Below are 16,880 nucleotides of genomic sequence, written 5' to 3'. Positions count from 1 at the left end.
TTGGCGTGGCTAGTCTGGGGCAATCAGTATTGCCCTTGCTTTTTCCTCCCTTATCTTGAGTAATACTCTTGTAAGAAGAGGTAGAGGGGGAAATGCATAGATTGAGAGGTTTGCCCACTGAAAAGATAGGGCATCCACTTTCCAGGCCTTGCTGTAAGGTACCCTGGTGCAGAATTTGCTGAGCTGGTGGTTGTAGGGGGAGGCAAATATGTCCACCTTCAGAGTGCCCCATTTCTGAGTCACAAGGCTGAAGGTGTTGTGGTTTAATTGCCACTCGAGTGAGTCTAGGAGATTTCTGCTTAAGTTGTCTGCCTGAGAGTTTTGTTTGCATGGCAGGACTTGAGCTTGAAGGTGAATATGCATAGCTGAGGCCGTGTTCCACAGGGTCATGGCTAGCCTGCAGAGTGGGTAAGAGTGGGCTCCCCCCTGCTTATTTATGTACCACATCACTGTGGTGCTGTCGGTTTTGATTAGTAAGGGCCCTGGAGAGAGTAGGGATCTGAAAGCTGTCAGAGCATACTGAACTGCTAGCATCTCTTTTTGGTTGATGTGCAGATGAATTTGATTTGGGCTCCAGTGGACCTGAATGCACCTGCCATCCAGATGTGCACCCCAGGCATAATCTGATGAGTCTGTGGTTAGAGTCTGGGTGGTGTGGGGTTGTGTAAAGGGAAGCCCCTTGTTGTGGTTGCATGCTGCTGCCCACCAAAGGAACTCTTTCCTTAGACAAGGTATCATAGGTATGATTGTTTCCAGGTCCTAAGAATGTTGGCACCAAAGACTTTAAGTACCACTGAAGTTTCCTCATATGCAGTATGGCATATGGAATTAGTAGAATGCAGGAGGCCATGAACCCTAGAGCCTGCAGGATTTTCCTTGCAAATAGCTGAGTTCTGATGGCCATTTGAGTGAAGCAGCCTGTCAGATACGCTTGTTTTTCTGGAGTAAGGAATGCCATCTGGGATGCTGTGCCCAAGCTTGCTCCCAGGAATAAAATTTTTTGACTGGGGACTAGTTTGGATTTCTTTTCATTGATAGTGTACCCCAGGGAAGTTAGAAGGTCCCTTACAAATGTCAGGTGCTGTAACAGCTTTTTCTGACTGTCTGCCTGAATTAGGCAATTGCTGAAATAGGGGTAAATTTGAATATTTCTCTGTCGCAACAGGCAATGGCTGAAGCCAGACATTTTGTGAAAACTCTGGGAGCAATGGCTAAGCCAAAGGGAAGTGCAGAGAACTGATAATGCATAGATCCTGCCCTGAAACATAGATATTTCCTGCAGGAGTCCCTTATTGGGATGTGCAGATAGGCCTCCTTTAGGTCTAGGGTGGCTAACCAGGTGTCTTTGGACAGCATAGAGAGAAGCTGCTGTAGGGTGAACATTTTGAATTTTGGTACCAACAGGAAGGTGTTTAGAAGGGATAGACCTAAGACTGGGCACCAAGTGCCCTCCTTTCTGTGTACCAGGAAAAGTCTGGAATAATAACCTTGGCTTATCTGTTTTGCAGGAACAGGCTGAATTGCCTTTATGGAAAGCAGGGACTGAACTTGGTTTTGTGCCTCTGCCCACTGGTTTGGAGAAAGATCTGGGAACCCTTTTGGGGCTGGCAGCATGTGGAAATAAAATTTTTACCCCTGGGATACTATGTTGAGGACCCATCAATTGTCGGTGATGGAGGTCCAGTTTTTTGCATGGTGGGCAAGTTTTCCTCCTAGAGGCACGAGCAACTGGGCAGAGGTGAGGGGTGGAGTTGAAATGTCACTGTGAATTATTTCCGTAAGGGGGTGGCTTAGCACTCCCTGCTTTAGAAGTGGAGGTACTCCATTGCTTAGATCTCTGCATACCCTGAGACTGTAATCTGGGGGGGGGGTCTGTTTCTCCTGGGTGTAGTTTGAGATGTCCTTCAGGGTGCTGGAAAGGACCAATGTTTTAAGGGGCAATGCCTACTAAATCTTGGAGGTTGCATTTGCAAAAAATCTTTGACTGTCTGCATAGACTTAGCCTTTTCTTCCATCTTTTTTAAAACCTCTTCTGCTTTGGTGCCAAACAGATTGTCCTTGTTCAGAGGAGTGTCCAATAATTTTGATTTGACATAGTCTGGCAAGGTCTGCTCCTTAAGCCAGGCAGGCCTTCTAAGTACAGACCCTATGAATGCTGCCCTGCAAGATGCTTCTAGGGCATCAAACCCACATTGCAGGGTATGCTTACTGACTTGGCTTGCAGAATGCATAAGCTCCTGTAATTCTTTATTTTCTGCACAGTCAGGAAAGATAGATAACTTTTGCTTAATAAGTTCCATAGTATGTTGCTGGTATTTCAGCATGTGGAACTGACCGTTTAATGCCCTAATGGCGAGAGTTGCAGAGGTGAATACTTTTTTACCCCATCTGTCTAAAGCTCGGGAATCCCTGTCCAAGGGGGTGGGATTCTTAGCTGTAGTTGCTTTTATTCCTTTAGGTCCTTGGGAGACTACCCCTGGGTCAGCAGTAGGATTTCTGAAGAGAAATTTGTGCGAGTCAGAGACTCTGTAGTACCTGTCAGGTTTCCTTGGAGCAGGGGGTAAAGTATCAGGAGTTGCACTGGATTCCATAAAGACATCATCCACAAGATCCACAGCAGGAGGGATAGCTAAGGGTCTGTGCTGTGGTAGATCTAAAAATTCCCTGAGTCTCTTTTTGGACTGAGGATAATCCTGGCATTCCCAGTGGAAATGCTCTCTCAAAGTATGTAGGGTTTCACCAAAAGAAAATTCCTCTGGAGGGGAGGCAGAAGGAATGGATTCCTCTGCATCTGAATCCTCATAGGCAGACAAGGGCATGTCTTCATATTCAGAAACCTCAGATTCGTCAGACTCTTGGTCAGATAAAGCTGCTGGGGGAGAGTCTCTTTTTCTTTTAGCAGGGGAAGGCTGGCTTCCCCTAATCAACATGATCAGGTCTTCTGCCATTTTAAGCATCTGAGATTGTGGTAAGGAAGCAGGCGGTTGAGATTGTGTCGTCATTTTTTAGGCGTAGCTCGTACTCTTGCCTTAGAAACTCAGTAGTTTTCGAAAGAACTGAAGACGTGAAAGAAGTCGTCGGTTTGTGTTGAATATCGGTAGTGTGAATAGCTTCCTCAGAAGCTGGTGCCTGCACAGCGGCTCCAGACCCATCCAAGGTAGAGACATCCATAGCTTCGATAGTCAAAGAAGAGTCTTGCGGCATATCGGACTCCGAACAGGTCTCGGTAGCGGCCTGCAAATCTATCAAAGCGGGCATCAGAGGCTGTGAAAGCGCCTCACTGAGTACCAGCAAACTGGTGACTTGCTTAACGGAAGAGTCGTCAGCAGTTTTGGACCAGTGCGGTCTGTCTCTGTCTTTATCCTTATGTATTTTTGGAAGATCAGCTGTTGTATGGCTTACAGAAGCCATTTCAGAATACAGAGATCGAGAATGAAAGTATTTAGCTACAATAAGGCCCCAACGATGAATAGTTCGGGCTTTGAACAAAGCACAAAACTGACAGCAAGGTAAGTTGTGGTCTGGGCCTAAACAGGTGACACAGTAAGAATGGAAATCTCGGTGTGGTATTTACTTTCCACAGGCGAGACATTTGTTAACTTTTTTTGACATCGGTTAGAGCAAGAAAAAGGATCCCCAACAGGGTACTTAGCTTTAGAAGACTTCAAGATGACTCAGTTTCGGAAACGAAAACTCAGGTAGCTGCCGACCGGCACTCGTGCAAACCGCTTATGCTTCGGGTTCCTTGCAAGAAAGACAGATGTAATGGTGTCGGCTGCCTGTTTTTATACCTCTGATGACCTGACATCAGTACTGAAGCAACAGCAACTGACACAGAAATACTAAGCCTCTGGTATTCGGGCCGACTGAGGGCTACCCCTAGCAGGATAACCCAAGTGTGACGGTTGCAATAGTGAAACACGAAGAACGTCAACAGATGACACAGGATGAAACTGAAGAAAATGTGTCACAGGAAGATGTTATAGAACTTTCTATAGAATACCCACAGGAAACAGAAAACAGTATGGAAGAAAATGAGTTAAGAGAAGAGTTGCTTGACTTAATAGACAAAGACAGATACATCAAGATCAATGAGAGAAATGGACTGCAGAAGGTTAATAAAACCCCAAAAGTCAGAATATTGATAAAACAAATGAACACAGTAATTAGGACTGTCCATAGAGATTCATGTAATATAACAGAAGTAAACAGAATATATTACTGTGCTGCTAAATTAATAACTGATAAATTTCTACCACAGGAACACAGGGTAGTGAGGGAAAAGAGGGGACGAACGTGAATACCATCATGGAAATATCGAATAGAGAAAAATACAAAGCATCTAAGACAAGAAGTATCATAGTTACAAGATTATAGAAGAGGGAATAGATCAGCAAAAACACTACGAAAAATACATATGATAAAAGCAATGCGCAGTATTAGAACACACCAGGATTTATTATGCACTACTGGAGATAACAAACTAAAAATTTCAAAACAGGTGGAAAGACTTAGAAGATACGAAGATAGATGTAAGGGAAAAGCACAAAATAAGCAATTTATTGATGACCCAAAAAAGTTTTATAGAGAATTGGGAAATAAGGTAAAAGGAATTGAAAGACCACCAAAGAAGAGGAAGTAGATACATTTTGAAGAAGTATCTATGAAGATCCTGTGGAACATAACAAAGACACTAAATGGACAGAAGAAGTAAAGGAAAGAATAAGAAGTTTAAAGGTACAGGATATGAAATGGGATGAAATAACAGCCAGAGAGACTGAAACAAAGTTAAGAAAAGCCTCTAACTGGAAAGCCCCAGGCTCAGATGCAGTACCTAACTTTTGGTTAAAAGTAGTAACATCTTCGCACGAGGATTTAGCCATGAGTAAGAATTATTTATATGCGCACCCTGAACAGACACCACACTGGTTAACAGGAAAAACAATGCTCTTACTTAAGAGTGAACCTGCAAGCTACCTTAATTATAGACCAATAACTTGTTTTCCAATGGTGTATAAACTATACATGGGAATTGATGCAGACAGAGTTTATAGTCATTTAGAAGAAAACTCAATTATGGCAGTAGAACAAAAGGGCAATAAAAGAAAGTCATGTGGAACAAAGGATCATTTGTTGTTAAACAAAATTATATTGGAGAACTGTAAGGAGAAGAATCTAAGTATGGCATAGATTGAATACAAAAAAATCATTTGATAGTATCCCGCACTCATGGACAAAAGAGTGCATAAAAATGTATAAGATACAACCTACACTGACTGACTACATTACAGTAACCATGAAACAGTGGCAGACCACTTTGCAATTAAGCCATGATAAATGACAGATTATTATCCCAGGGATAAAAATTCAAAGGGAGATATTCCAAGGTGACTCTCTGTCATCATTGCTATTCTGCCTTGCCATTAATCCATTAAGCTGTTTACGTAACAGCTTAGGCCATGGCTACAATTTGGCTTCTAGAAAACAACAAATTCTAATGACGTCTCATCTTCTCTTTGTCAATGATTTAAAACTATATAGCTTGTCAGATGAGGAACTGAAAGCACAGCTGCAGGTTGTCAAAACTTTTTCAGATGATACTGGAATGTCATTTGGTCTTGACAAATGTGCAAAAGTAACCTTTAAAAAAGGAAAACTGTAGTACCAGGAAAACATAAATTTGGGACAAGAATGTGATATAAAAGAACATGAGCAAGAGGGGGGTGTATAAATACTTAGGAACTGATGAAGGATCAGCAATAAAACATGAACAAATGTGAATAAAGCTCAGTAAGGAGTACTTTAGAAGATTTAATCCTGAAAATAGCATTGACATCTAGGAACAAGATCCAAGCCATAAATCAATTTGCTCTTCCTGTCCTAACTTATAGTTCTGGAGTGATTGACTGGCCCCAAAAAGTGTTGGACAGATTGGATATTAAAACAAGAAGGATGCTTCATGCTCACCAAATGATTTATAAAAATCAGTGTATACCAAGATTATATATTCCCCGTTCTGAAGGAAGGATGGGCCTCCTTGAAATTGATTACATGTATAGATCTGCAATCATGGGACTCCACACATATCTACTGACCTCACAAGAAATGTAGTGAAAGTTTTGAAACATGAGGAGAATGAATCTAAGATGACATCTCTGCTTAATTTAGCAGAAGCATATCGACATCAAGCAGGAATGGAAATCAAACCAGAAGTGGATAAAAACCAGGAGGCAACTGAATGTGCTAAAAAACAAAGGAAAGAATACAAGGTGAAGGACCAGATGAGAAGGCAAGAAATCTGGAAAAAACATAAATATAGTTGCAAGTATAGAAAACTTCTGGAAGAGTCTCATGTTGATCAAGAACGAACACAGGAATGGTTAAGGAGAAGCAAATTCAAACCAAGAGATGAAAGGTTAATATTGGGAGCCCATGATAGTGGGCTACGTACACCCTGGTTTACAAAGTTCATTGAACATGTGGGAGAAACAGACATATGTAGGTTTTGTAAAACCGAATTGGAAACAGTCACACACCTTGTTGCTGGTTGCGATGCACTAATGGCAGAGGAACTGTATACTGAAAGGCATAATAATGTGGCGAGACTGTTACACTGGAGATTGTGCAAACATTATGGTATTGAAGTGGCTGAAAAACACTGGAAACATGAGCCACAAAGAATCATAGAAAATGATGATGTTTACATCACATGGGATCACCCAATACCAACAGTTCAAAAGATAGATGCTAGAAAACTGGATATAGTGTTCCAAGAAAAGAAGAAAAAAGTAGCATTGATCATTGAAATTGCCACACCTAGTGACTACAGTGTCTTGCGTACAGAGAGACACAAAGTCATACAGTTCCTTGATCTGCAGGCAGAAACGAGAGCCATGTGGAAGAAAGATACCCAGATGGTTCCAATAGTAGTAGGAGCAACTGGTCTTATAAAAAAGAATTTACAATCGTATTTAGATATGTTACCAATTCATGTAACACCGTGGGAATTGCAGAAGGAGTCATTAGTGGGCACATTGCGGGTGCTGCGAAAAGCACTTTTGGCTGACATCAAAGAGTGAAACAATACTAATTTCATAAACTTTCATTGTACTTTGACTTAGGAATGGGGTCCATTCCCATCATGGTATTATAAACCCAAAAGATTTGGATAATATTAAAAATGTCAGTATCCCTAGCCAGTGTTGTGTTCATGATGTCAGTAACCCTAGACCATGATCCCAGTGTGCTTAGCCACTAGTGCTTCCATGATGTCAATATCCCTACCCACTAGTGTGTCCATGATGTCAGTATGCCTAGCCAGAGACATGAATAAGGCTTGCTCAGTTTTTTTTCTCACAAACAAAAGTGTTAACTCTCAGTTTAGGGTGCAAGTAGTTTTTTGGAACTCATCCAACAGGCAGCATGCTGATATGGGGAGGGGAGTAATGAAAAGAACTTTAGTGTTCGGTGGACAGAATTCCTGTGTGGGAGGAGAGGGTTAAGAAGAACTTCGGTTCTTAAAGGTTTTTATTTCTTTTTACCCCTGGTTGAGCACATATACAATATATGCTTGCCAGTTTACCTGCATAGGAGATTAAGGGAGAACAGGCAGACAAGAAATGGTGCAAAAGACCTGAACAGAAAGTTGTTGAGGTTAGTATGAGAACATAAATACAAACAAAGTCAAGACAAAGTAGTAGGATTAGAAAATGGTTAGACATTAATTCTGAAGGAAACTTAAGTTGAGGGAAAACTTTCTACCAATCAGAAAACTGTACTTCAAATCCATATTTAAGGCGATTGCTGTTTTTTGTTCCCCTTGTTTAATATTCCATATACAATATTTGAATACTCTAATTCCTAGTGCTTGGCTAACACTACATGATAAATATTAGTTCTTGGACATTGTTAAATCTGTTTAATGGCATAGTACAGTTAAAGTTAAACAAAGGAGCTGGCAGCCACTAGGGAAGGTAAACGGGATGACACACACTTTGTATAGTGGTTTGTTTATATTTGTTAACCGATGTTGAATTACAAAAAATACAAAACACTGGATACTTAGAGTGACGCCCAAGCATTAAACATTATCAAGATTATGATGAATGTTTCCATTTCTATGTGGATTATCTTAATCCTCCCTTAAAAAATGACACCACTTTCAGACATTAGATAACTAACCTCATTGCAAGATATCTTTTACTTACAAACAACTAGGCCTTTGTCCACTAAGTTTGATTGAAGGCAACAATTTAGTCCTTTTGTTCACAGCACAGTGGCTCAAAAAGCTGTATCACATTTTGGTTAACAGTGAGGCATGTTCTAAGGCCATCAAATTTGGCAACACCCATGAAAACTATTATCACTTTCACAAAAGTACAGTTTTGTACCTACCATAAATGTAGATGTTTGAGTGCTAATACAGCTGCAGTCATAACAGATGGGTTCTCCTGCCGTCAGGCGGGTCCTCGGTCGGCCGAATTCCAAAGTCTAGGTCCGGCGTCGGTTGTAGTCACTTCTTCCCTGACGTCAGTGTGACAGGGGTATAAAGGAACCAGCCAATGCCATTTTCTTCAGTTTTTCTTGCCCCAGATGTCAGGTACCCATAGAAGGAAGGCAATACATAAATTTGTGTAATAAAACAATGCAATATAATCAAAATACAGTAGTTGCAAGCAAATACACCATAAATGAATACCCCAATCAGGTTGTATGAGGAGGTGTTAGCCAATAGGCCTGTCCCAAGAGGGGAAGGAGGGAGGGAAACCTGGACTGCAGCTGTATTAGCACTCAAACATCTACATTTATGGTAGGTACAAAACTGTACTATGTTCATCGTGCATACAGCTGCAGCCATAACAAATGGGTAGAATCCCAAAGCTAAGAAAGGGGTGGCAGGCACCAGGTGGAACTAGGAGGAGCCAGGATGCCCTGCAAGACTGCAGTGGCAAAGCCTGCCCTAGTTTTGGAGTATAATGGTAGGTGGTAGTGCTTGGAGAAGGTATGCACAGAACTCCAAGTGGCTGCTTCCAAAATATCTTTGGTAGGAACTCCTCTGAGGAAAGCTGCAGAGGTAGCTGTGGCCCTTGTGGAGTGAGATCTGATGCCTGTAGGTACAGTTTTGCCATGAAAAGAACAGCAAAAGCGTATGCAGTGGGCTATCCATTTTGAGATTGTCTGTTTGGAAATTGGCTTTCCTTGAGCTCCTACAGCATAGGACACAAAGAGCTGTTCTGATTTTCTGAAAGGCTTTGTTCTGTCCAAATAATAACCCAGTTGTCTGTGGGTGTCCAAGGAATGTAGTAATCTCTCCCCTTTGTTTTGAGGATTAGGATAAGAGGTAGGTAAATGTATGGCCTGATTCAAAGCTACACTGGATACCACTTTAGGCATAAAGGACGGGTTGGTTCGTAAGGAAACTCTGTCCTGATGGAAGATGATAAAAGGCTTCACAGCCATGAGAGCTTGTAGTTCTGAAACTGTACGAGCTGAGGTAATAGCCAGAAGGAAAGCTGTATTCCAGGACAAATATTGCAAATCTGATGATGCAGCTGGCTCAAAGGGAGGCAAGGTCAGTTTTTCCAGAATGAAATTGAGATCCCAAGCAGGTATTGGTTGTTTCCTTGGGGGTCTTAGATTCTTAGCCCCTCTGAGGGACTGTCTTAAGAGAAGGTGAGAGAATAAGGGTGGATCAGTGTTGTATTCTGCAGAAATGGCTGAGGCATGGATTTTGATGGAGGAGAATGAAAGTCCACTGCTTAGCAGCTCAGCTAGATACTGTAGTATTTGAGGTAAATTCAGTTTTCCAGGATCCTGGCTCTTTTTCTCATTCCAGACACAAAACCGTTTCCATTTTGTGGAGTAAGCTTTTCTAGTTGATGGCCTTCTGGCTTCCAAAATGACATCCTGCACCTCCTTGGAGAGTAGGGTCTGTTGTGATGCTAAGGAATCTTCCATGCGGCTAGATTGAGTGTTTTTAGCTGGCTGTGAAGAGTTTTGAAGCTGTGCTGAGTCAGGACAAGAGGCATTAGAGGCAGGGTCCATGGTGGGGAATGCGTCAGGCTCCTCAGGATTGGGTACCAGTGTTGTCTTGGCCAGTCTAGAGCAATGAGAATCATCTTTGGTCTGTCTGCTCTGGTTTTCAATAGAACTTTGGGCAGCAGAGGAAGAGGTGGGAAGGCATAAACTGTCATTGATGTCCAACTGAAAGAGAGAGCATCCACTCTCCAGGCCTTTGGATGGAAAATCCTTGAGCAGAATTTTGTCAATTGGTGATTTTTGTGGGAGGCAAAGAGATCTATGTCTGGCCTTCCCCATGCTTGGATTATTTCTGTAAAAACTTTTGGATGCAACTTCCATTTGTGTGGATCTGTCATATTTCTGCTTAGGTTGTCTGACAGCGTGTTTTCCTTGCCTGGCAAGTACTGTGCTTGTAGTTCGATTTGTAAGTCCATGGCCATGTTCCAAAGTGACATGGCCAGTCTGCATAGGGGGTATGAATGTGTTCCTCCCTGTTTGTTTATGTACCACATAACTGTGGTGTTGTCCGTTCTTATCAATAGTTGACCTGGTTGCAGAAGGTCTTTGAAAGCTATAATAGCATTTATTACTGCTAGCATTTCCTTTTGATTGATGTGAAGGTGCTTTTCTTTTTGGGACCATTTGCCCTGAATGCACCGATCTGTCATGTGCGCCCCCCAGGCGTAGTCTGAGGCGTCTGTTGTGATGACTTGATTTGCTTGAGGCTTGCTGAATGGAAGACCTGTGTTTGTTTGGCATGCTTGAGCCCACCACAAAAATTCCTTTTGCAGACGTGGAATTAGTGGTATTATTGTTTCCAAACTGTGGCTGTGTTGAGACCATAGGTTTTTCAGGTACCATTGAAGTTTCCTCATATGCAGCTTTGCACATGGGATTAGTAAGATGCAAGATGCCATGAATCCCAGAGCCTGCAGGATTTTCCTTGCAGTCAGCCTGGTGCAATTTGCTAGTGTTCTGAAGTATTGAGTTAGTTGCCCCTGCTTCTCTGGTGTGAGGTAGGCCATCTGGGTGTTTGTGTCCAAGTTGGCACCCAGGAAAATTATCTTCCGAGAGGGTATTAACCTTGATTTCTTTTTGTTGACTGTGTATCCCAGAGAGTTCAACAACATTATTACACAAGCCAAATGTTTCAGAAGAATGTGCTTGCTGTCCACTTGGATCATGCAGTCGTCCAAATAGGGGTATATTTGTATCCCTTGAAGTCTGCAGTATGCAATTACTGATGCCAGGCATTTTGTGAATACTCTGGGCACAGTAGATAAGCCAAAGGGCAATGCAGAGAATTGATAATGGGTTGAACCTGCAAGAAATCTGAGGTATCTTCTGCAATTTTGTCTAATTGGGACATGCAGGTATGCCTCCTTGAGGTCCAGTGTTACCAGCCAATACTCCTTGCCCAGCATGGGAAGAAGCTGCTGTAGAGTGAGCATCTTGAATTTTGGTACGAGTAGAAATGTGTTCAGGATGGATAGGTCCAAAATAGGTCTCCAATCTTTTCTCTTCCTTGGTACCAGGAATAGTCTGGAATAAAAACCTTGACCTTGTTCGTGCGTAGGTACCTCTTGAATAGCTTTCATGACTATGAGATCTGTAATTTGCCTTTGTGCCTCTGCCCTTTGATTGTGTGGCAGGTTTGGCATGCCTCTCATTTTCGGAAGGGTGTGAAAATGGAATCTGTAGCCTCTGTTTATAATGTCCAGGATCCATTTGTCTTTTGTGACAATATGCCATTTTTTTGAAAATAATGCCAGTTTTCCTCCTAAGGGGGCTGCCATTTGAGTCTTGCTTGGCATGCAAAGGGGAAATTCATTGGGCTTGCATTCTGAAAGACTGCGAGTTATCCTCACCACCTTTTTGTGTAGGAGCTTGCCATTGTCTGCCTCTAAACGATCCTTGGGATTGTCCTCTGCCCCTCAGGCGCCTGTATCTACCTCTTTGGGGTCTGTCCGTGGCTGGAAAGGACCAATTTTTGGAAGGCCAATTTCTACTGAAATGTGGGGGTTGTACCTGTAGAAAATCTTTCACAGTTTGCATTGATTTAGCCTTTTCCTCCATTTTCCTTAATACCTCCTCAGCATTAGCACCAAATAATACATCCTTTTGTAGAGGGGCATCTAGTAATTTAGCTTTGACATGATCAGGCAAGGTTTGTTCCTTGAGCCAGGCAGGTCTACATATGACTGATCCTGTAACAGCAGCTCTACATGAGGCCTCTAGAGCATCAAAACCACATTGTAAGGTATGCTTACCCACTTGTTCTGCACTATGCATAAAATCCTGCAACTCCTTAAAGTCTGGTTGTTCAGGTTGTGACATTTTACTTTTCAATTGTGATAACAAAAACTGTTGGTATTTTAGCATATGGAACTGACAGTTTAAGGTCCTCATGGTTAAGGTAGCTGAGGTATATACCTTTTTTCCCCACCTTTCTAAGGATCTGGAATCTCTCTCGGAAGGCAATGGATTTTTAGCAGTGGAGGCCTTAATTCCCTTGGGGCCCTGTGAGATGGTTTCTGGGTCAGCAGCATGGCTTTTGTATAGAAATTGGTGTGAGTCAGGAACCCTGTAGTACCTGTCAGGCTTGACTGGGGCTGGAGGCAGAGAATCCGGGTTAAGGCAGGCCTCCGAGTAAACATCATCTAGGATGTCCAAGACAGGAGGTATAGCCAAGAGGCATGTGCTGAGGTAGCAAGAGAAATTCCCTAAGCCTTTTCTTGGAATCTGAATAATCTTGGCCTTCCCAGTGGAAGTGTTCCCTTAAGGTATGCAAAGTTTCCCCAAATGAGTAATCCTCTGGGGGGGGATACAGAAGGAATGGACTCCTCTGCATCAGAGTCTTCAAAATGGGAGTAAGAATGTTCCTGATCATCAGAGTGCTCTGAAATAATGGAGCCCTGATCAGAGGAGGGGGATTCTTCCTCCACTCTAGGCCTTTTGTCCGGTGGGGGTTGAGAACCCCTGATAAGAGTAATTAAATCCTCAGCCATTTTAAGCATCTGTTTTTTAGGCATGGGGCCTGGAGATGGTCCCTGTGTAGCTTGTCTCTTAGAATGCATGGCTGCTTTAGACTTAGTGAAAGCCTTGATGGAAAAAGAAGAGGAAGGTCTGAAGACACCTTGGGTGGAGGTAGACCTGTCCACATTTTGAGGTTCAACGCCAAGAGTGGCTTTGGTATCTGTAGTCGGGTGTGGGCCGAGGAGCCTGTGACCTCGGGCACAGGAGACACCACCAATTAAGTGTCGTCGGTAGTCAGGGGCTGCGTAGGAGCCTCGCTGAGAACTGGACCACGTGTAGTCGGCTTTGGCGTGGTGTCGGTAGAGGCCATGGACCTCGTGTGTCAGTCCTTATCTTTGCGTTTTTTAGACAAAACTGGAGTCGGAGTATCTGATGACATAATATAGTTAAATGTTTTTCCAAAATAATGCTGGGTGAACTCCGCCCGACACTTAATGGTGCGTTTGTTGAATGTAGCACAAAAGCGACAGACCGAAACATCGTGGCCTGGGCCTAAACAAGGTATACAGAGGGAATGGAAATCCTTATGCGGTATTTGCTTCCCAAATGAAATACAATTATTAACTTTGTCTGACATCGGTCTGAGGCAAGAAAAGTTTCCCCAATGGAGTACTTAGCTTTCAAGAAGACTTTGGTTTCAAAATTTTCGTAATTTCAGGAGCTGGCCGACCAGCACTTGCGAACTGCTTCTGCTTCGGGCACCGCACGGCAAGAAAGACTGAAGAAAATGACGTCGGCTGGTTCCTTTATACCCCTGTCTCACTGACATCAGGGAAGAAGCGACTACAACCGATGCCGGACCTAGTCTTTGGAATTCGGCCGACCGAGGACCCGCCTGATGGCAGGAGAACCCATCTGTTATGACTGCAGCTGCATGCACGATGAACATCTAATTAATTTCAGGTTTCAAGCATCATTTAAGTATCTAATCAGAGTTGCCTTTAATATACAACTCCTGCCAATACTGCCATACCCAATCAACCACTAAGCATTTTTAGATTCATAGATAATTACTAGACATGCAGTACACAAGACCATTTAAACCTAGCCTAGTTTTCCAACTCCCCAAAAGTTCTGCCTGGTTAATTGACTCAACCAGGGACACACAGAAGGCACATGAAGGTTGATGGAATCAAACCCTGCACCACAGGAAGAAAAGAAGATATTAACAGTAAGTGAAAAGTGTACTCATGTTAGAAACTACACAGGCTCATCTGCTCATATAATTCACTGGTTTGTAAAATAAAAATTATATATACAGTAGCCAGGGATACTAAGCAAAAACACAATTGACAATTGCACATACATTAGCAAATCCAAAGCTTACTATTAGCACTACACAAAATCAATTAAGCTTTAGGTCCAACTCACATATCACATGCTGATATACTGTACTATGCACAACACAGCTGGACAAAGAGTGATATGTTTACTCACATGCAGAGTGCCTGTTCGCTGCTGCAGGTGTTCTGAAGTTCCTTTTAGGATAGGCGACTTTGAAGGACTGCAGAGTTCTGGAAATGGGTTTGGGATAGCTGGTAATGACAGTGTATGAGGCTCCTCTTCTTTTAGTTTTCTGCAAAGTAATTATTCAGAAGTATTCAGCCGTGTTTTCTGCTCGGTGCAACAAACTCACAGTGCAAGTTTCTCACCCCTCTCCAAACACACACACAAACATACATGCACAGTTTACAAATAAAAATGTGCAAGTCACATTCAGTTTTGCAAGCAGTTTTTTTATTTGCAGTAAAGTACATAAAAAGGTCTCCCTTATTCATACTGACTTGTGTCAGTGTAATTAGTGAGATACCAACATTTAAGTTGTTGCTGTTTTCCCTGCAGTTTCCTGTAATGTTTGTTTAGACACTTGCACGAGTCACACAACTTACTTACACCATTTTTTATAGCTGTACACACCAAGCCTACTGAACAGCATCAGTACCTTCACTGTAATTGGCCCATTCTTTCCACCAGGGGGGTGAGTGCCACACATCCTATGCCACAGTCATTAGTTAATTCATTTCACTGCCTATGGGGAGAGTCAGGCTGGTAGGGGACACACCAGTTTACCAGCCCAGTGGAATGGCCTACTCTACCCTGCTGGTGTATCTTCCCTCATTACAGTATCTCACCGAGTTCCAATTCCATGTTTCTGGCTCTAGTGAATATGCCTCCCCATGCTACCTTAGCCTATTTGCATGCATGCATGCAGGCAGTGCATGCTCACAGGCTCATGCTCCACTGGTGCAACATCTTGTGCCTCTGCAAAATGTCCCCCAAGTGTTCAGTCAGAGCCACCCTCCATCACCACCATGATGGGTGAGCTGACACTTCAGACTTACTAGCATCTTCCCTGTCAGCTCCTAAAGGCATCTGAAATGCTATTTGAATTCAGGATTACTGTGGTTTATTCATGTTTTTTTCTCTCTACACCACAGACATTGCTTATTATTCTTGTCAACAAGCTACTTGTACAACAATTGATTGAATGCAGTGCAGGCTTTTCAGAATGACCAGAGATTAACTGGAAATGTTCATTCATAAATCACTGCTGCAATAGCCTAAGCTATATGGGTTATATCCTACCTAGGACTTCATGATCGGCATGTTGTCCAAAGCTTTGGGCTCCCTCCATCTGCTGCCAGACTGCTGGTTGCACGAGTTCCAAGTGGAGAAAAGCAACACTTGGCTGCTCATTCTATCTTAGGATATAACCCACATAGCTTAGGCTACTGCAGTAGTGATTTAATATGGTAAATTTACTTACACAATTCTACTACTATTTTGTACACAGATAAAGTGTGAATTCCATGAGAAACACTGCAGGGATTTGTATGCAGTAGAAGTAGTTTCTGCATTTTCTTTTACTTTCATTCAGTGCTGAATGGTGTGTTGCAGAGAACAAGTAACATTTTGTTAGAATGCAATGGCAAAGCATGTTCTGTGTAATATTGTGTTTACACTGATTACATAAAAAAGACTTGTGATTAATAAGAGGAGAAAAGGATAGGCTATGTGATTCTCAAAGACAATGCAGTGTACCAAACTTTCCCCTGCCGGCTTTGTCATTACCTTTGCTTTGCACACATTGTTTCCTCTTTAGGGACTGTACAGTCTCAGGCATACCAACTCAGATGAGTAAGCCAGAACCACAGCTGGCTGTTATGACACCCAGTGAAGCTCCCTGATTTGGCATAGCCCTCTTCAATGTAAGTTGATAAGTAAAAAAAAAGTCTTCCTTTCCAACTCTTGGAACAAAAGAAGAATTTTCTGAAGAGCTCAACAGCAAAATTAAATGCATTTTCGAACTGCTTGCTACAAATTTAACATGCAGCTTGCTACATTCACTCTGAATGCCATACACAGAGCACGGAAGCCATAGTGATTCAGCTCTGACTTTAAATGTGATACACCACTTACAAACTGAATGCCATTATAGCACTACCAGAGACTGACATTTCCCGCTCATGCCCCCTGACACCTTGTGTCTGGAGCAGCTGCCCCCTTCACTCTACCCTGACAACACTTTTGCTGTAAGCTACACATTTGTATTAGTTTTCAGTCTAAATTCTAACTCATTTTTACTGACAGATGCTTAAGTAAAGTTAACCTACTTTGTGGATTCAAGATTCACATGGATGGTACCATGTTTCTGGTTTCATAGGACAAGTATATGTTAGCAGATGTAAGTGAAAATATACTGTTTTTCTTTTTTCTTGAACAAAGTAAAATCCTAAGACTGCATGCACCAGTGCGGTATTCTGTTACCATAAATTTTTTGTGTTTTAATTTGTATTGATTGGAAAGGTTTGTCATTCCCTGTG

General features: G+C 42.4%; 1 protein-coding gene across 2 annotated transcripts in view; it reads right to left on the bottom strand.

Annotated features, from left to right (window-relative positions):
- The window catches only part of GRB7 (growth factor receptor bound protein 7), a 2,830,640-nt gene that overhangs the window by 830,925 nt on the left and 1,982,835 nt on the right, over positions 1–16,880 (bottom strand). For both annotated transcript variants that reach the window (XM_044072739.1, XM_044072740.1), the window contains one exon: positions 14,494–14,632. In XM_044072739.1, coding sequence (XP_043928674.1) covers positions 14,494–14,632 — 139 coding nt within the window. The remainder of the gene's footprint in view (positions 1–14,493; positions 14,633–16,880) is intronic.

The sequence above is a fragment of the Protopterus annectens genome, chromosome 5.part0 (assembly GCF_019279795.1).
Source record: "Protopterus annectens isolate FY-2018-M chromosome 5.part0, PAN1.0, whole genome shotgun sequence".
NCBI lineage: Eukaryota > Metazoa > Chordata > Ceratodontiformes > Protopteridae > Protopterus > Protopterus annectens.
Note: the sequence above shows the minus strand (reverse complement) of the source record. Positions and strands in the feature narration are given on the sequence as shown.